General features: G+C 37.4%; 1 protein-coding gene across 1 annotated transcript in view; it reads right to left on the bottom strand.

The window, feature by feature from the left end:
* Window positions 1-20,677, bottom strand: part of SLC49A4 (solute carrier family 49 member 4) — a 69,490-nt gene that overhangs the window by 7,703 nt on the left and 41,110 nt on the right. The window contains exons 5-8 of the mRNA XM_027725558.2: window positions 19,220-19,328; window positions 18,528-18,595; window positions 13,499-13,626; window positions 2,895-3,077 (exon numbers count right to left, since the gene is read on the bottom strand). Of these exons, the coding sequence (XP_027581359.1) occupies window positions 2,895-3,077; window positions 13,499-13,626; window positions 18,528-18,595; window positions 19,220-19,328 (488 nt within the window). The remainder of the gene's footprint in view (window positions 1-2,894; window positions 3,078-13,498; window positions 13,627-18,527; window positions 18,596-19,219; window positions 19,329-20,677) is intronic.

The raw sequence follows: 20,677 nt of genomic DNA, 5'->3' as shown, positions 1-20,677 counted from the left end.
CTCATTAGTTCTTTGATTTCTATGGATTGAGAACTAAAACAAATTAAAAGTGTAGGAAAAAGTTGGATTTGATTTTGAATCAAACCTGCTACATCATATAAGGAGGGAAAAGCAATTCCTCAGAAGAAACCTGTGCTTAGTACAATCAATTCAATTTAAAACTAGTTGCAAAAACAACTCCCCAGAAGCCTCTTTTTAGCTGTTAGATGTAATGTACTGCTCTTAAAAGGTTGTGTTCCATATTCAAGAAATCCTATCATCTGATATTTGCCTACTAATTAACAGTTTTATTCATTTTTTTTCAAACTAAGTGCACCACAATTTCCTTTTTTAAAAAGAATCTGTCAATTTACTGAAGAAATATTAATTTCACTGGAGATATTGTTCTATTTATTTTTTAAAATTTTCATTTATTATTATTACTGATTTAATTTTACAGAACCTAAACTCTCCCTCAAGGTCTCTTAATCAAGATCAAGGCTTCAGCACTGCTACATTCTTAAATCTGTAATTTATATTGCTAAAAGAAAAATCATGATTTATATTACACAATGCAAACAACAAAAGTCAGAAAGCCTAAAAAATCAACTTTCCAAAACCAATAACCTTCAACAACTCCCTCCCTGATCCACCATAAACCCATAGGGATTTGTTTAGGTAGTAATGTTATTAAAACCAAAATAAAATCTTTCTAGGCTTGGAGAAAACTGTGTTATGTGTTGCCAGAAGTCAATAGTCAGATGCTTTGCTATTATTTTCCGTAGAATATTCTTGTTTAATTGGATTAAACAGACTTTAACTCAAAATTCCTAACACACCAAATTTAACTTGCGAATCCTTCCTATCTTTTTTAATCCAGAATTTGTGACAGCTCTGGCAATGCAGCGAACGCATCGATCGCATGAAGCCAAAGGTCAGTTTGCTTTTGTTTTTCCCTCAGAAGTCCCTGCAGAAAAGGCAAAGGAAAACACATCAGAGGTTACAGCTTTCGGGTGCAGGACACAGCACTAGCAGGGAGGCTGAGCTTTAGGAAGGTTTACATCTCCACTGTGGTAGATGAACCAAAATCTTGAGGGCACTGGAAAGCTTCCAGGCTTTGGGTCTTTCACAGCATTTGCAATATCAGAGGAGAAGAGAAATCAGAATTAAAACTACTGAAAGATTATTTGGCCTAAAAGGAAAGACCAAAGGAACAAGATGAATTTGACTGAGTTTTGATGTATCTGTAAGCTTCTTAAATGCCATTAGAGGATGTATTTGAATCAAATGAAAGCAAATGATTAAGATCATTATCAACCCCTTAAAGGATTTTTTTTAATCAGAGGAGCCAACAGCACCCACTGGCACTGACCCCCTCAGTGACCACATACTATCTTGTACTTTCAATCAAAGAACGGAATGTCCTAAGCACAAATTACATTTTTTTTACTTTTTTTGTTTTCTCCTTTGAAGAAATAGGGAAAATATTCCAAGTATACGGATATACCAATTTCAGGTTTATCCTTATCTGCATTTACTGATACCTGCTAGGGAAAGAAATACTAGAGACCAAAAATGGCCCCAAATACCCTATTTATGAGGGAACGAGTTCACCTAATCATAATTCTTCCATCAGAAGTGAGACACTGCATTCCCATCCTCAGTTATTAAGTAATGCCAAACGCTGGATTGCTACTCTGAAAAGTGCTGAAAAAATTATCAGAATATTCTGTGTCATCTTTCCAGTTCAGGTATGGATGTCAGAAACTATAATTCACACCAATTAATATTAAAAAAATTAATATTAAAAGCATATTTTAAAATGTAAAGACTAACTCTCATATCACCCAAGGCTAACCTGGTTGGCATTCAGATTTTACAATGATGCAGTTGAACAACAGTATTAAAAAAAAAAAATTCTCTCCGTGTTCACAGACCACAATTTGGAACAGTGTTGTCATCCTACTTTGTAATTCCATGGCAGAAAGATACAAACTATGCTGAAAAACGGCCCCAGGTTGTAACCTTGATAATTTCTAGCAGAATTCATTCTGAAATTTGTCAGTCTCCTCTTGGTGATAAAACACAACATTTTAAGAAGTAAATGTTCTCATGATAATACATAAAAGCTCATATTTGCTAATGGTTTACAAGTCTTGCATCATGATGCAAACGTTTACCACGACAAAAGACAAACCAAAAAATTTGCATCTTTGAAAGACATTAATAAAGACCACTTCCCTTTGAAAGCAAGTTGGGTTCTTATTTTACAGCTTAGAGTAATAATATGTATTATAGCCTACTAAATAGCAAGTTGTAAGTTTTAATTACGAGTTACAAGGAAGCCAATACTTGAGAGATGAGAAAGTGTGAAGAAGTTGATGAGAACATCAAGCAAAACACTGATGTGCTGGATTAGGCCACAGGATTGTCTAAAGGAATGGCTATTTCAACTTTGAGCAGTGTTGAAGAGCTGCTCTCTCCTCTGCAATGGTACATCCAACCCACTGAACAGAGCTGACCATAAATGGGGCATTTCTGCTCTGCCCCTCCTGGGCAATACAATTTTATCCAGAAGTACGAGATTGGATTAGCTTTACTGTGGTTTTGAACACCCACAGATATAACCATTATTAATGGTCACATTACAGGCCTTTAAAAAATATGATGACAATGTGTACCTTGACGTACCTGGCTACAGCAAATTTAAGTAGAATGTATCTTGCATCTAAGTAATTTCATTTTTATTAGTACGCACATAGGAAAGAACAATTAAAATTCTCCTTTCTTGCTGCCCTATTGGGGGATTCAAACATTTGGTTATTAGAAAAATTGTATGAGCAAATCCTCCGTTTTACTGACAAAGGTATGTCTTACTGGAGAATTACATTTTCAAAGTGGCTTATATTTCTTACCTGTATGGTAAAATGTGAGGAAAAACAAAAGCACTCCCATAAACACATTACTCAAAAAGGTGACAACTCCACAGCTAATTCCTTCTGGAACAGGGTAGACTGTCTCCACAAAGAGCTCAAAGAATATTGGTACGCTGCTGTTGAGGAATATACCCAACAAAATGCAGGATGTGTACAGCGTAGCTATAACACAAACAAAAACAGTTATTAATTTCATGCTGGTATTTTTTCCCCCCTATTCAGAGCTGCCAAGAATACTAACATTTGAATAACCAAAAAAACGCATGAACTTATTTTTATCCTCTGTGTATCACAAAGCATATCACATCCCACTAGCTTTAGGCAGAATGCATGCATTGATTTGGAAAAAAAATATCAGAAATACTGATTTATTTATTTATTTAAACAGAACCCAGGAAGATACACTCAGTGATTTGGAATTCACTTGTAAGTAAAACAAACAACAAAATTATGAATGCAGAGCATCACCTACAGTTTGATTTACCTCTGAAACAAACAGAAAATATTGTCCTCCAAACAATTAGGACAGGGAGCAATTAATGCACCAAATTGGAAATGGACGTGGATTAACCTTTTGACTCAGCTCTAAAGGTCAAATCTAATTCTGCTTCCATTTTACAAATAAATACTAATGATCTACCAGATATCAAGACATTAGTATTCAGCACAGCCTGAGTTGCAACATGTTGAATCCCTTCTGGCTGCAAAAGGAAATGAAGGGCACCCAGCACCTGACAGGAACGGGATAGATTTGATAACGCAGATTATTCACTGCAGTACAACAAATTGTTTTTCTTGGACAAATCAACAGAAGAATATAGACATTTCCTCAGTAGCCTCGACTGTTTTGTTCTACAATTTCTAACACTGCCAAATACTTTACAGTGCTTAACAGAGAAGCCTATATTATCATTTAATAAATCTATTATAACTATTTCTGGGGAAAAAAAGAAAAAAGGAAAACTGAAAACTTCAGGAAAATTTAGTACCAATTTAGAAATTTAAATAAGTCTTTCCTTAGTGCTGTTTTGGGATGGGAAAGATTCCCTGACCTGCAAACTCAACAACTCAAGGTTACTGCTCAAGCAAAAAGAATAAAGAAATTATTCGGTTTGAAAAAAACCCAGAAAACTCTGGAATAATTTCTGAAGTTTCCACCAAAATTATAAGAAAACATAAAGAAAAAATTTTCAGATATAAAAGTATTACAAAGTCACAGAGAAATTATTTATAGTATATTTTCACTGCAGTATGGTACAAAATCCTTAGACAACTTTTTTTTCATATAGGTATATATAGTTTATTTCAGTTTAATTTACACTCTTCTGTCTTGGAAAGGGGAGAACTGAAACATCCTTGCTTCATCTTCTGTTAAGCATTGCTCAAGCTTTCAATTGAGAAACTGTTAGGAAGCAGGAAACTTCCAACTTCAAAAAATAATAAAAAAAAATCACTGTTTCTTAAAATGTGAAGAATCATGGGAAAGAGATAAAGGCATTAAAAAGCAGAAAGGGTTGTCTATCAGATTCTCTATTTGATATGGTTTGTTTCCAAGGCACAAAGAAATATTTCTTTCTCTACAAAGGATTTCTCTAGACAAGAAAAGGGAGGGAGAGCTGGCCCCTGCTTTTTAAAATATACCACAATACTCTGAGCTTTTAAGAAAAAACAAACAAAAAACCACCAGCCCCCCAAAAACCAACCACCTCCTCCCAAAAAAACCATGGTAACTTTCCCAACTCTTAAATTCTCTTATCATAAACTGCAGAATAAACCAAAGAAATCAATGCAAGGTATGTCCAGGCGTTGTCAGAGAGGAAGAAAAAAAACCAAACCAGTATTAGGATGTTCTTCCTAATGGGCTCTTCCACCTAACACACTAAGAACTGATTTCCTAGTTAAAAGATCCATAGATTTTTACTGCAAGTCCTTGCCAGTATTTAAAATTTCATGAGCCACTCTTTGAACTCCCGCTTACCTCAAACACCACTGCCTATTGCTCTAACTGTCTCTAACTGCTATCAGGGGTAGCCAGAAAATCCAAACATACTTGGCTATTTGAAATTTTTGTACTTGCTTAAGAAACCAACACATAAACAAAACAGAAGAATCTCTTAAGACAAATGAACATCTGTCCCTTATTACACTCAGTTGAAGATATCTATAGGTAACTACTTGCTATATTTCTAGAGAACATTTCAGAACCTTCCCCAAAGAAGAGAAGGTGTCAGCCAGCTCTAATTCTGTATCAGAAACTCAAACAGCAGAAATAGCCATAAAGCTGCTGAAAGCCACAGCAGCACCATGAAAAGTGGAGCTGTGTACAGAATGTCAGAGGCAACACCTCTCCAGGAGGGCTGAATCATCTGCCATAAAGAGCAACAGCCAGGAAAGGGGAATCACATGCCTCTGATTAAAGGCAGTCCATAGATGTATAATTTCTAGAAACTCAAGAGTCAATGAGATTAAGTAAAAAATATCCATCAAAGATTAGCAGCCATTTAAAAGATTATGACTTCAAATTTTAGTTAATCTAGTAGGTGCCAAAGTTTCCATAAAACAAACAGGAGACTTCAAAATAGACCTGTAGGTTTAAAATATGCTAGTTGAACTACATCATTACTCATCACTTACTAAAATGTGTTAAGAGAACCAGAACATAAGTGAACAAGTGGAATAACTCTGTATTTTAGAAACTACACCCTCACATTTCCTTGTCATGACACTCAGCAGCACCCACCAGCACACACCTCACACTTCCATACTATTAGGAGCAAAGCAGCTTTAGCATCGTCCTTTGATTGTCCCAGAGCGTTACCTGCCTCGTGTGCGCACACCAAAAACTGCCAGCTGAATACCAATGACAACACCTCAGCTGCGACCACAGGTAATGCTGATGAAACAAGGTCTCTCCATAGGTACACTCATCTTTGGAATTAATCAGCAGAAATGTCACGGCAACAGGACAGACAGAATACAGCATCCAGAAGATGCCAATTTAAGTTCTAACATCTAATGGAAATGACGGCTTTTAACTGGTAAGCCACAAAAAGAAGCTCTGAAAGTGGAGGAGATGTGCACATCTGAAAGCCTTCCTTAATGGGTACATATTGTAGTGATGGGAAAATGTTTTTTATTTCATGTATCTGTAAATCACCTGGGGTCGTCCTCAGTGGTATACAAATAAGCTTATTTCATTCACTTGGCAACTAAGGCACAAACCAACCAGTCAACTAAACAAAAACTCGAAGAGAAGATATGCAGTTTCAGAAAAATAAGTAACAGAAAGAAGTAAAGTAAGAGTTCAGAAGTGTTTTTTGCTTTTTATTTCACACGCTAAATAGCATATCTCACATTCCAGCTCACGGGCAACAAGATAGCAGGGAGAACACTACCTATTAACGGAGACCATTTGCTTTCCATTACAGTGACCTTGCATTGAATGAACACAAACAATTACCATGATTTTATACTGCAGAAGAACAGCTGCTAAAGTTACAGCAAATGTTCTTTCAATTAAGACAATCTTAATGACAGTCATCAAGAATGAATATGAAAGCAATGACAAAAAAAAAAAAGAAAAAGAAAAAAAAAGAGATGATTTACCAAGAAACTAACATTATGTCCTAAGAACTACCAACTAGCCTGGATAGGCATACAGCAGGGAAGTATGTCATGCTATTAGTATAAAAAAAGATCACTTTTTCTTAGGAAAAGGAATTAAATGCTTATGAAGCTATGGGCAAAGTTGTATATCCAAGACAGTGGCAGCTATGGACATCAACAATGGAACTGGGCTAGGTTTCCTAAAACATGACATTAATTGAAATAATTTAGAACATATTTATGTGCATTAAGCAGCTATTTCTCAGGCTAGTCACTGCAAAAAGATCAGGAAAAGGAAAACACCCATCCCAAGCACAGCTGCTTCAGAGAACTGGCCAGGAGCTGCTGCAGCACGAGGCTCAAGCTATGCTTCATCTTGTCATGTTCATGTTTGAGGTATGAGGCAATCCATGCTATTCCCTCAGCACTCATTCTCCTGGCTAGGAAGGAAGCAAGGAATAAAATGTTCCTTGATAATACAATTAGAGATGTTACTAATTAGATGAATCAATGTACTGAATTGGGACTGATGGTGATACAGTGGCTTAGCACAAAGAGAAGAAAAAGTGGTAAGAAGCCAAGAAGGAATCTTCCTTCTTATCTCCTACAGGCCTTCAGCTACTGGATGGCAAATACATGCCTGTATCCCAGAAAAAGACTTTCTTTTCTCCCAACCACAAGCTGTGGCAAAAGCTTTATACCAATAAAAAATAATTAGGGAAAAAATTAGGAATTCAAATAGGGAAGTAATTTAAATGACAGAATTCACTTGGTGTCCCCAGAGGAGCTTGCAACACAGCAGGAGACTCAAGTATCTCTGACATTCAAACAATTTCCCACAATATTCCAGGATGTTCTGCAACAGGTTTAGCAATTTACTCTTAAAGTATACCATCACTAAATGTCTAACTACAGAGCCTGATCCAAATCCGAATGAAATTGATGGAAGGACCTCCAGTGATGTGACAACTTCTTATCAACCGCTGGCACATGTATCTTGGCTGATTTTTAACAAAGACTATGAAATACTACCATTTAAAAAAAAAAAGTTTTCAGAGAAATTTACACAGGCAATGCTGCATCAACTGCAAGCAGGTGGTGCAGTACTTTCTTCCAAAGTCCTCTGCCAGAATCTCTTGAACTCTGTACATTTTGTAGCAGTTCTCTTCTGAGACACACTGAGCCAAGACTCACAAATTTTATGTGGATAAACAGGAAAGTAAATACAACAGAATATGTTCTCTTGGGTGCAGCATACAATTTAAAGCAAAACCTACGAAGGTTTAGGGCACTCTGTTAATAACCATTATAACTATATTCCAAATATCAAAGTGAAAGGATAATGCCTCATGTGGATGCAGTTAGTGTTGACTTTAGTGCTTCAGTATCCCCATGAATGATCTGAACAACTCAAAGTTAGTTCTTACCAAAATCTAAAGTCTGTTAAAGTAGAATAAAACCTCCCTATAATCTAATTCTGGCCACTGGCCATGGTAAGAAAAGTCATGGAAGAAGTCCCCCTTAATTTTTCCATGAGAAATGTGACTCCCTCAAGGTAAGACAGTAAATTTTACTGTAATTCATTTATAGGAACAAAAAAACAGAACAGAAGAAAGATGTCTCTGTAGTGCACGTTTATAACATCAATATGTTTTCATTGTCTGGATTTCCATTCCAGCACACACTGATCAAATTGTTATCTCATGATATAGTTTTGAAAGTAACCAAAAATCCGATCAAATTTGATTTGTTCTATATACTTCTCACGAGAAAAGCAAGTGGAATTCTCTTTGAAAGCAGAGTATTCAGTTTGGAGAACTAAGAAGTAAAGAAATTACTGAATAAGCCTCAAGATATAAAGGAGGGGGGCTGGAAATTACACAGTATTTGAAGTTTGCTATCAATGGATATTTAAGGTGGCCAGATTCATAGATATTCATCCCTGAAATGCTACTCCTAAATGTCAAGTACTGTATACTGTTTAACACTGTTTTTAAAACTGTGTTCAAATAAGCCCCCTAAATTAGTTCTTTAGGCACTCTTCTATCTGTGCAGTTATAGAACCTGTCTACAAAACAAAGGTCATTACTCCCATCCTATGAGCGGGAAAAGCACAACAGGAATGGGGGTAATGATTTGCCCACAGCCATAAGCAAGTTAGTGTTTTCAGGCCACTGTTTTATCCTCTGGTCCCCCTGCCTTATACTTACCAAGCACATCTTGTTTACAGTAAAGAAATTAAACTGAAATAATAAACCAATCAGTATTAAATTATTAACATCTCTCTTTTTCAATACTGTGCTTTGTAGATGAGGACAGAGAGACAAATGTGTTTATAATGTTCAATCTGTTGAACCTGAAAATAAAAGTGTAGGCTGCCTAACCTAAATATAGTCATCAACTCATGGAGTTGCCACCATATTCAGAGTGTCTGCCATGCAGTACTAGAAAAGATTTTTTAAAGCAAAATTCCACTGAATGTGCTCATAAATATTAGAATATTCTTGACATGCTATGCTGAAAACATTCAATCTGAGCTGTGAGCAACTAGCATTGCATATCAATTTTTGGAAAATGCTAGTATTTGTATCCAGAGATACTACCAGCAATACAAAGTGGCAAGATACCGAAACTGGCATTATAATGCCTTACACAATTATTTTGGGTCGAAGTATCCCATTGTACATAAATTCACATAATGAAGTTCAGTACAAAGCAAACTAACAATGAACTTGGCACAGAGAAACAGATCAGCAGCTGCGCTGAGACTTCAATGGAGAAAACTATTTCAGTGCTCGATGTGTACACAAAATTGTCTTTGAAATTGGAATGCAAATAATATACATTAAAATTAAAATTTCTTAAAATAAAATTCAGGCTTGCTTAAAATATAAATCAATTCCAGAATCAAGGTTTTTGGAGAGCTGTGATTAGCTGATGAGAGGTGTTTGAGACAGATGATACAGTAGCTATGATGGCACTGTATCATTATTGCCTTGCTTTCTTTTTTCCCCACACTAGTTGTTATAGTTCATGTATATGACTCTGAATATACTTTTTATAAAATCTTTTGGAGATACATTAAGAAGTCAACAACTGACAGAAAACTTGTCTTCCTCTATGGCTGGAGGAAAAATGGAGCATATTATGCAAATGCAAAACAATGCAGGCATTACTCAATACAAACAATGCTAAACAGTATAATTTAAAAAAAACCTCTCAAATGCAGTCATTGATTTTTCATATCTGCATTAAAGGTCTCCATTCTACATAATTACATTTGGTAGGAAACATCTTTAAATGATGTCGTGCCTATTTACAAGGAATTAGGAGAATATTATACGAGCAATGTCAGGAAAATACATTTTGCTGTGACCGTTTTTTCAAATACATTTCCTCCCCCAGTATTTAAACCAGACATTACTACAACTGCTACAAAGAATACCGATTAAAAGAGAAGGGCTGGTTTGTTTGTGTTTTAAAAACAAATCTTTAGAGATTTTCTTCCCTTCCCTTTAGGATGTATAATTGGCCAAACTCTCACCTTTTTAGCATTTAAAAAGTCTGCTTCCATGTAAATGTATCCACCTAAGGGCTTGCTCTAAGGGAGACCAGGTGGGAGATGGGCAGAGGGTTTTCAAAAGAGGGAAATGAGCTGGGTATTGGGGAATCACCCAATATCCACATGGTAAAGGAAAGACTGGTTCTGGACCTGGGGAAACCCCTATCAAGGTCTGCCTATGGATGCAAACTTTATTCATGGATCAAGCAGCTGTCAGGTGAGATGTGGCAGATGATTGTTATCTAACCAGCCTTCACCTCTGTGGTGAAGCTTCCTGCCGTAACACCTGGGCCAATACAAGGGCTCCCATGAAGTGTCTTGCCTCCTCATCAAAATGCCTTTCCTGACCCATGGAAGAGCTCCCTTTTAACAGTACCAGCATGTGTCAGATGTCATGCTGTCAGATCATGTGGATATTTTAGCAGTTTCCAGGTATTGCTGAAGATGGCAATGAGTATGGTTTTGTAGGGCAAAGTCTGACTTGTTCAAGAGAACAACATTGGAGGCAGGCCTCCAGAGGAGGTGGAAGTCCCTCCCAAAATGGGAGCTACATAGTTGGAAAAGATCAAATGTACACCTGCACAAGTTTCCATATCAGTTTTGAACCCTGCTTGGTCTGCCTCAGCATTTGAATGAGGCTGAAGGTGTGGACTGAGATCCATCACTGGCTCTGTAGCACTGCCAAGCCCAACACTTGTGCTCTTTGCCACAGGGCAGGAAGAAGTAAGTGGAGGAGCCTTTTAACCTTCTATCAACATCAAACCCTGCTGCCCTCAGTAACACAATCCCTACTTTGCAGCAGGTGCTCAGTGCTGCCTGAAAAGCGTCTCTGGGATACAAAGCATTACATGGACCTCTTCTGAAAAAAAAAAAAAAAAAAAAAACAAACCAAAAAAAGAAACTAGAGATAAAAAGAAAACTATGAGAAAAAGAAAAAAGAAGGGAAAAAGAAGAAAAATAAAGAGAAAAAAAGAAGAAAATGAATGAGGAAAAAAACTCCACAATGACTGCTGCTTTTGTTTTGCACATCTTCCACCTCTACAAAAACACACAGAGGATAACTACCCGGCAGCCCATTGTCAACATCAGCCCACTGAGGATGCAGAGTGACTTCCACCTTTACCAGCTACCACAAATCACTTCCCAAAGCTGCCAGCCCACGGCCTGCATTTGACCTCCTACGTTTGTACTCTGATATACTCTACATCTCAAACTTTTAATTAAAAGGAGAAGAAAAAAAGTTCATCCAAATCAATTCAAATGTACCGTTTCTCCCAATTACTGTGAATGCAGAGGTCATCATCATATTGCATCATTACATTGAGGAATAATCTAGCATGAAGGCCTATAAATTAGCTTAAATAGCTTGAGTGTTTTCATCCATAACAGCATATTTCATAAAGATATACCACTGCTTTTCTGTGTACAAGAAGCTAAATTGAACAGGCACATAACATCTCTTTTATATGAACTTTAATGAGAAGAGCCTGATATGAACCTTCCCCCACCACCTATCTATGAAATTTAAACATAAGAAAAAAGAGATCTTATTTGGTGCTTGCACATTAGACTCTGATGCTTTTGATTGACTTTTTTTTTCTGAGGAATGCACCACATTGCTGGCACTTCTATTCAAAACAAGCTTGTGTTTTAAAGGAAAGGGTTCAATATTTACAGAGACATATATAAGAACACTACTGACATAAAACTCTAAAATATAATTACAACTTAACCTAAGGAATCATCCATTTTAAGAGAAATAATAGCTGCATGAAAAGAACAACCCAATCCCCACATTTTTATCAAGGGATGCTAGTTTAGGATACTGTATATCAAACCTCAAATACCTTACATACTTTCATGTCCTGACAGTGGATTACCTTTCCAAAAAAACCACTGCAATGCACCTATTTGCTATAAACAAGTAAAAATTTTTATAGAACCCATGTCGCATGCTGAATTCTTAACAAAAAAAATAAAGTAAAATCAGAGAGAGCTCCATCAGTTTTATTTTGGAGTACTGGTGAGCACATACATAATGACTTTCACCTCTTGAAACCTTTCCGCTTCATTCTTATGCATAGACTTGAAGAGACATTTATGTATTTGGCTTGTTGCATCAATTCAGAGGATAGAGTTACTGTAAAAATTTACATTACTGCAGGCTTGTAGTGACGAAGCAGGCAAGCACAAGAAAAAAGCTTTTATTGCATTTATTTTAGATTTGATGGAAAAGTGTAGTCATTTGGTATGACAACAGCCATCATGAAATTTCATTTGTTTATTGATTAAATTATGTTTTATTTAAGCAGAATTTTTTTGAAAACATTGAAATTTCAAGATAAAGCACAAATTGGACCTATCCATCCAGATGGTGTTGCTCCTGAACTGATCATGTATTTCAATTTGCTGTACCCACTTTAGTTTATAGTTGTGACATTTGCAATGCACCAAGGACACTCACTGAAAATCAAAGTTAATTTGAGTAAAACAGTATTCTATATACTCTCCACACCAAACTCTTTAATTAAAAACGAGAAAAAAAGTTTTTGTTTCTCCTATAATGCATGAGTTGCCTATAACAAAGACGGCACTTTATTTAAAATGGATTTACAGAATTCTTTATTAAATAAATATATTTTTAATTCTCAATGGCTTAGGTTTTACTGTAACTCATTACTCTGTTGAAGGTCTTGGAATTACAGGTGGATCAGTCCTTTGGTGCAGATAAGAAGGTGAAGGACAGATTTTTAAGAACTAAGCAGCACTAATTTTCAACTAAAGGTACAGCTTGCTGGCAGCCTGAGTAGACCTCTGAGCTTTTCCCCCACTCCTGCCAACAGCTTTTTTTCCTGTCAAAAAGACAGGATGAGGCACAGGCTGAGTTAATTTTGGGCTGGAAGAGTTCCCTGAACCTGCATGCAGGTGCAAAAAAAAGAGGACAGCACTGCGCAGGGACAGATTTAGATGGCTGAAAATACTATGGGTCACCTTGGTTTGAAATGCACCACGTTTCCAATAACTAATATAAGTTTTAATCCCCTAAACTCTCAGACATAACACTGTTTCTTATATGCAACCCTACACCCATTCATCTGATTTTTCTTGATTTATTTCTCACCTCAGTTATTTCAAAAGACTCAAAGAAGAAAAACACTTTGTCCCCAAATCAAATTTAAATGTGTATTCCGGGTTCTTATTATTGGGCTTTGTAAGTTTTTAACCTTGTTATGAAGTCATTCAAAGCTGGTAAAAATATTTCTGATTCAATAGGTTTTCTAACTGTATTTTTTTTGTCTTAATAGAACTACTGTATTACTAAAGATAACAAACCAGGTTATAAGACAGTTAAGACGGCAAATACTTGCCTGCAATATCAATTACAAATAATAGGAATTAAAATCATTGTCAATACCTGTGGTTAAAGGCAGATGAGTGACACTAGTTAGACAGGTGAGAGTAAACCAGGTTGATGCTAATGTTGCTCCAGATAAAAGCAGCAGCAGTATAAACTTCAGCATGCCCCTGATAAAATCTGCAAACCTGAAATAAAAGCACAGATCAGAGCAGTACAAATGCTGATTTTCATATTTTTATTTAAATGCGATGCTTGACAATTAATTCAGTATATTCCCCTTAAACATTTTGGAGATTATAAAAAGAACCTAAAAGTTGTTTCTCATTTTCAGGAATAGAAAAAAAAAGGCGTTTTTATAGAATGGTGATATTTCTAGCTGTCAAGCTGAAGAGCCACGGATTTTTTAGCTGTCAGGAAATAACAACCAAACCAGAACAATTCTCAAGGCATCAAATGAAAACACTTGGTATAGAGGAATGGTTTGTTTTTTTTTTCCTTCTGCATTTGTTGGACACAATATCACACCACTACTTCCATTGCTGCTTTGTCAGTGTTTGCCAGTCTCCCTTGGCAGACACAGAACTCCATTAGCATATGAGGAGGCTGCTGTGTTTCATTCAAGACACAGATAAGTGTCCAGATTCATTTTTGTGGGAAATGACAAAACTCCAAATACCAGAATCCCAAGCTGAAGATGACAAGGAACAGCTTCTGAGCCCTTGGATGCGCTGGTGACAAAGCTCTTGGTGGCTTAGGCAAAGGAGGAACTCTTTATACAGGGGGTCACTCTGCCAGTGGCTGTTTTGAGTTGAAATGTTCCAGAAACCAAGAGCTTGGTGTCACTCCTCTCCTACACATACCCTGTTGACAGTCTGGGGAGCACAGCCCCACAAGCCCTTGGGTATTCTGGCTGTTATACCACCTGATGACACAATTGCTTTTTTAATTTTTTTTCTTTTTCTTTCAAGGAGATGGGGATGCATTTGAGCAGTGCTCACATGGCATAATTATCAGTGCAATTGCTCTTTTCAAAAGGGATTTCAACCTAGCTACTAAAAAAGATATATTAGAAAAGCCCATGTCATTTATTCACAAGTAATTTTCTATAATCTCCTGCTTAGGAGATGTGATTTTGGGATGGATAGGTTAGGGATGTATGTCTCAAGCATATATTCTACCCTCACAGCCTCCCACCTTGATTAGCCTAATGGCAGCATAATCCACCTAGGTCAATCTGTGATGAAATTTGTCCATCCATCAGCTAACTGCCTTCTCTGCCCTGACAAAGATCACTTTACAAGCAGATGCCTCATAGCTTAATTGATAAAAGAGACAATGCTACCAACATTTTGAAAACTAGGAACCTCAGCTCCACATATACCATAAGAGATGTAGGAGTAATGCAATCAAACACCCCTCACCCTCCCAAACCAACTTCTTTCCTCTTGTTTTGATTCTCCCTGTGTTTAATTCCACATTGAATTTAGCAGTCAGTAATTCAATAAGCAGTAGTGGGAGATCAATGCTGCATATCATCTTAAAAGTTTATGACTGCAGTGTTGAAGTGGCTTATGCATTCATCTCCAATAGCAGAGGTCAGCTGCTACTGTTGCTTTTCCTCTGACAATCCAATCCAGCAATCAGGATCATCTCACTGGTTTGGCAGTTTCTTTAATTATTCTTTGGGATCACTAGGGTCAAAATCAGCAATTTTAAAAGCTTTGCAGAAGCACCTCGAAGTGTAAGCTTTCAGCTTCTTCCACAGAGACTCCCTGTCTTGCCTGCTGGCAGACAACATCATTATTCTCTGTCCTTACAGGCAAATGCAGTGATGTAGATCCTGTCTAATGAAACATACTGTGAGAAATATCAGCCTTCTGGGAGGGACATTCACAGACAACAGGTCTGGAGGTAATCTCTAGGGGATCCTCCATCTCTATCCTACCACCAGGGATACGTGGAGATGGGAGGATGATACGCATCTAAACCATTCACAACAGTTCAGTGGAGAAAATATCTACCTTTACTGAGCAGCTGCAACTCTTTTTGACACAAAGATCCTGGTTTGGGTAGCAGTGTGCTCTAAGGAGCTCTCAGATATCACAGGAGTCTGAAAGGGTCAAATGTCCCCCAAAGGTAAAGGTTCATGCAGGCTACTGAATTCAGCCAGCAATAGAAATAATGGGAAAAAAATAACATAGCAACCTAGCCTGAACTTGGTAATTGAAGGACTTCTGCTTGTCTCGTTACAGGAGAATAAAGAAGACTGTAAATCTAGTCAACTCTTCAGAATACTTGTTTCAATTAAAAAATTATTTTTATCCTCTGACCTGGGTATCTGCTTTCAAACCCCTCTGTTCTGTTTAAATCCTTCTTCATCATCTAGCATGTAAGGGGATGTCTGCAACTGCTAAAACAGTAGGCACAAGAGGAGATAAGGTGTATACTTACCCAGACACAGACCTCTGAGCCTACTGCTGGTACTAGTCTCCAGCATCCCAGGAGATCCAGCCCAAGGCTGTATCCTACAGTTAAAATCACAAACCTGTGTTGCTGACAACACTGTCTGTTGCTAAGGAAATTATCACCATGCCATAAAGTTTCAGCACTTTGACTACACTGCAGGTTAGAAGTGGGAAGAAAAACTGAGCAGCAGAGGACAAAACCTCAAAAAATCTGCGACCATTGGTGAATGGGGGGGAAAAATAATTTAAAAATATGAGGAAAGGGAATAGATTTATGCTTCCATGCAATGACACAAATGTTGCTCTTTGACACTGCTTTTCTTCAAACCAGTAGCGTTTGAAAGCTGCCAGCAAAGGGTACAGCACCTGTCAGCTGCCCAAAAGGCCAGGTTTTTCAATTATAAAAATGCATCACACAAATTAGCTAAACATGTAAGTTCACAGCTATCAGGACAGCAGTGGGTGGAGATCAGGAGGATTTATATATAACGCTGAGGAAAACTTGCACCACTTTGAAAATGAGATAGAGAAAGAAATTTACAAACTGGGCATTACTTTATATATAGATGATTTAACACCTACTGTGATGTGCAGGACCTAATGTTCCAGGGCATTGCTCTCAGGTTGCTAAGAGTTCTAAATGATAGAATCTGCATTGACAAAAACGGAAAGAGCACATGCCTAAACTGCACCAATTTTGCTTTGATAAATTAGCAGGGAAAAAAACCAAACAATGAAGAAACCCCCACCCCAAAACTAACAGCTTCTTAAGAGGTGGTTAAGGGAGAGAGCTGCTTGCTTGGCAAATCACAGTTCTGACACTGAAATATATCAACTTGTCAGCTTTGACAAGAATCATTACTTAATTTTCCTAATTACAACTTTTAGCAGATTACAGTCAGACTCGTCATTGATTCAACCCTACACAGATAAATGCTGAATAGGCCTAGGAGGGAGAGTCATCCATCAGGAGTGACAAATCATCTCCCTCCCTTTCTGTATGCGAACCCTCCCATTTGAACTCTGCATTGCCCAAGTTAGAAAGACATATTTGGAGACAGACTGCTGGTATTTCCTAAATTTACTGAATGCCACAAAATATGGGTGTTCAACCAGGTTTGAAATCAAAGGTTTGAAGCAGTTAAAGCTACTGTCAGCGTTTCCTGAAACTTAACCCAGGCAATATATTAAATAAATTAATCTACCATAAAGACTGAGATTTGCATGTTGGCATTGAGTCAGCAGACTCTCTCCTAAAAAAGTTAAGTGAGCTGCTAAGGGTGCCCCTCTACCACTGAAATGTTGCAAATATACTAGAGATTAATTCATGGTGGAAAAGATTAAACTAGCACACTACTTGTGCTTCAGCACGCAACCTATGGCATCTGCGTCATTTACAACAGTTGGTTTTCAGCATCTCTTACAGAGAAAACCTCGTTATCTGAGCTTAGTTAATCAGAAGCAACTCTTTTCAGAGGAAGTCAGGGCATGAACTTTGTTTGGCTAGAGTCCTTTGGCCTGCATCTGGAGTGGATGGGAGAGAAGCGCTTGTTTCTTTTCCCTAGGTCAGGAGTTTTTTCCTCTCCTTGTTGCAGTTGCTAGGCAGCCTGCAAAACGTCAGGATGAGAAACCTCACATTTCTTTATGCATTGTGTACTCTCTGATGAAGCACATGAAATAGCAAGTGAAAAAAAGAGAGTTTCAATTTCTGTCCTAAAAAGATCCCTCCCTGTGTCCATAATTCTGCAAGGACTACAGCCATTAAAGATCTCTGCACTTGCGCTAAATTCATTGCAGAACTGGAGTCTAAAGAGTGGACACAGAGAAGCCAGGACAATGCTCAGGTATCACAATGCAAGGGGAATGTGTGATTGGTTTTAGACAGTTTTATAAACTCATTGCTCGAGTATCTCCTGAAAGACTTTTTCTTCCTCCCCCTATCTCTTTTTCTAAAGAGAACCTCAACACAAAAAAAAAGCAGTAACCTTTTAGAAGGGCAATCCATGCTTTGCTGTTCCTCTCCCCATGTCATCATCATTCATGATGGCCAGAGCAAGCTGTGTCTGGATTTATAAAAATGCACAGATTTACCCATACTGTAGTCTGTAGGAGTACAGCAGAAAATAGGCTACACAGGAATCCAGCAACTTGGCCAAAATGGGCCCAGACTAATTTCTCTGTGGAGGAGCATAACATGGTGGGTATGCTGCCTGTACTACATTCCCTATATCCCTTTAGGAATCAGTATGCCCAAAAGTGTTGATGGAAGGAGACAGACATTAATTTCTTCAATGCCTTCCAAATGTGCTACAACAGGTTCTCCTTTATACCAGGCAGCTAAATTCACAAGAGCTGTGTTTAAAAGCAGCATACAGGAAGCCCTTGTCAGGAGTAACAGTCTGACTTGCCAAATTCAGGTATATGCATGTGGAATTCTCAATCCCCAACAACCACTAACCTGGTACAAATTATTCCTCTACAAGAAACACATCATAACCCCAGAATGCATTTTCCATTTGAAGTTTCCAGAAGAAGAGAGAAAACAAGTTATGTTACTACGAAGATAAGCTAAATGACAATCACAGTTGAAGAAATGAAGAAGGACTTGTAATTATTCCTACCTTGCCATTGCTATGCCAACAACGCAACCTCCAACTATAGACCAAAATCCAATCCAACCTGCATCTACCTGACAGGAAAAAACAAAACAAAACAAAAGAGAGAAATGCATTAAAGCTGAGAAAATAAGACGATGTTACTTTCAAAACAAATGGTGTGCAGGAGCTGCAAACTGCTAACAACAGCCCTTGACAACAATCTGAAGTGCAAGGCTTTTTCTAGGAAAGGAAATAAATTCACTACAAGGAAGTATGACTAAGTAGTCTATGCCCTAAATGTGACCTCTCTTTATAGAATCTGAGTAATGTCCTCTGTTTTTTTATAATACTCTATCAAAAGCTTAGAAATCATCTTCTCCCCACTTCATCTTTTCCACCAGGCACATATTATTTTCTTTCCCTAAAGGTGCAGCAGCCAACAACACTACAGTTTGTTTACCTGCCTCTTCCTTCTTGTCAAGAGGTGTGTACAGTTCTGAAAACACTCGCCACTGATGGAGAGTCAGAAGGGAGAATTGTGACAGTTTGGGATGCCAAAGCTATGGTTTATTTTGTTTAAAATTTCAAGGAGAAAAGTGGTCCATATGTATTAATAGCTGCTTAAACATAAAAACCTGATAAAACTGTATGCTATTGCAAAGTAAAACCGTGCCATTTAGAAAATGGCTGCTGATTATCAGTCAGGAGATACTTACTTGGCTTACGTGAACAGGCGTTAATATCAAATCCAGAACACCAGACCAGCCAGAGAAAACACCCAGTGGTATAGCATAGGCTAAAGCAATCATCAAGAATCGGAAATTGCTGTGAAGATAAAACATTGCAATTAGCTGCAGGTTATATTAGAAATCACACCAAGATTAGCCAGTACAGTAAATGACACCTTCTATATTCTGCCCATCAAGAAAAACAGCAAAGGTCTGACAGATGAGTGAGCCACGAAAATCAAGAAAGCCATGCCACTGAATTTCCAGTGGCTGATATGTTACTGCCTTAGCACAGTGATGATAGAAAAAGCCAGTTTCTCCACATAGTTCAAAGATTTCTGTAACATACTGGGCTCATGTGTTTCTCATTTCCGCAAGCAATTCTTCTGTGCACTGGCATGGGCAACCTCCTCAGCCACAGTGTAGGTTAGGAAGAATAAGCACTAATTTAAATGATGAAAAGCATATTTCAAGAATAAAATCAGAGCTTCATGCTTCTTGAACTGAACTTTAAAAAAAAATAAATCAAAAAGAAACCCTGTTTTATTTCTCTTTGTTTTAGTGAAAGCAGGGAGAGCTCTGGAAATTAGACTGGTAGAGTTGCAAGAGTGGAAAATTTTGACAATTCGAACAGGCAAAACCCAAAGATAATATAATATAATATAATATTCTGCTCTAAATAGTCAACATGTTTGCTTTTCCTCCCAATTAAAATTATTTAACCTTTAGTATTCAGGGAAGGTGAAACAGTCAAAACTTTGTCACCTTCTTCATCATATACAGCTAAACAGGGGTTTAGCCAACAACTTTCCCCACTCACCGTAACTGAAAGTAAATGTGAAATCTTTGCTAAGAGACATCCAAATTTTCCTTAAAAAGTGTTTCAATTTTGGATGAAAACCAGAGAATGTACTTTGGACTCTGCAACAGTGATATTTTAAAGTGAAGAGATTCTATGGTGATTCCAAGGTCAGTTATCCCATGGGGTATCTGTGTAACCACAAAATGTGGCTCCCTCCAATCCCAAACTATTTACGTAAAATTGATCCTGATCAGTACCAGTTCCTTGGCATGCAATGGCAATTTGATAGCACACAGTTATGAAAGCCAAGAGGGAGAGAAAGAAATTCGATTACTCTCCAAAACATTCAGAGGTTTGCAGCTTACACTGTTTTACTCCCCTAGATGATCCACGCACAGCACACCAGCCAGTGTTTTTTTGCACTCTTCTTTTTCACACATCTTTTCTTAAATAACACATTTTCATCACATGAACATATACTCTGCTTTCAATATCATTTGTGTCAGATTTATTTTTTAATGCAAAGAAAAACAACTCCCAAACTTTCATCTCTTCTACCCATTGGTTATTTTTCTCTGAATGCTATCGTTTTCCTGACAACTTTTTTTCTCTCTTAAGAATGCCATATTCTCATCCTAGTCTAT

The sequence above is a fragment of the Pipra filicauda genome, unplaced genomic scaffold, assembly GCF_003945595.2.
Source record: "Pipra filicauda isolate LSUMZ 115617 unplaced genomic scaffold, ASM394559v2 scaffold10_size6260569_pilon, whole genome shotgun sequence".
Taxonomy (NCBI): domain Eukaryota; kingdom Metazoa; phylum Chordata; class Aves; order Passeriformes; family Pipridae; genus Pipra; species Pipra filicauda.
The sequence above is the reverse complement of the archived record's forward strand: the minus strand, read 5'-3'. Positions and strand labels throughout refer to the sequence as shown.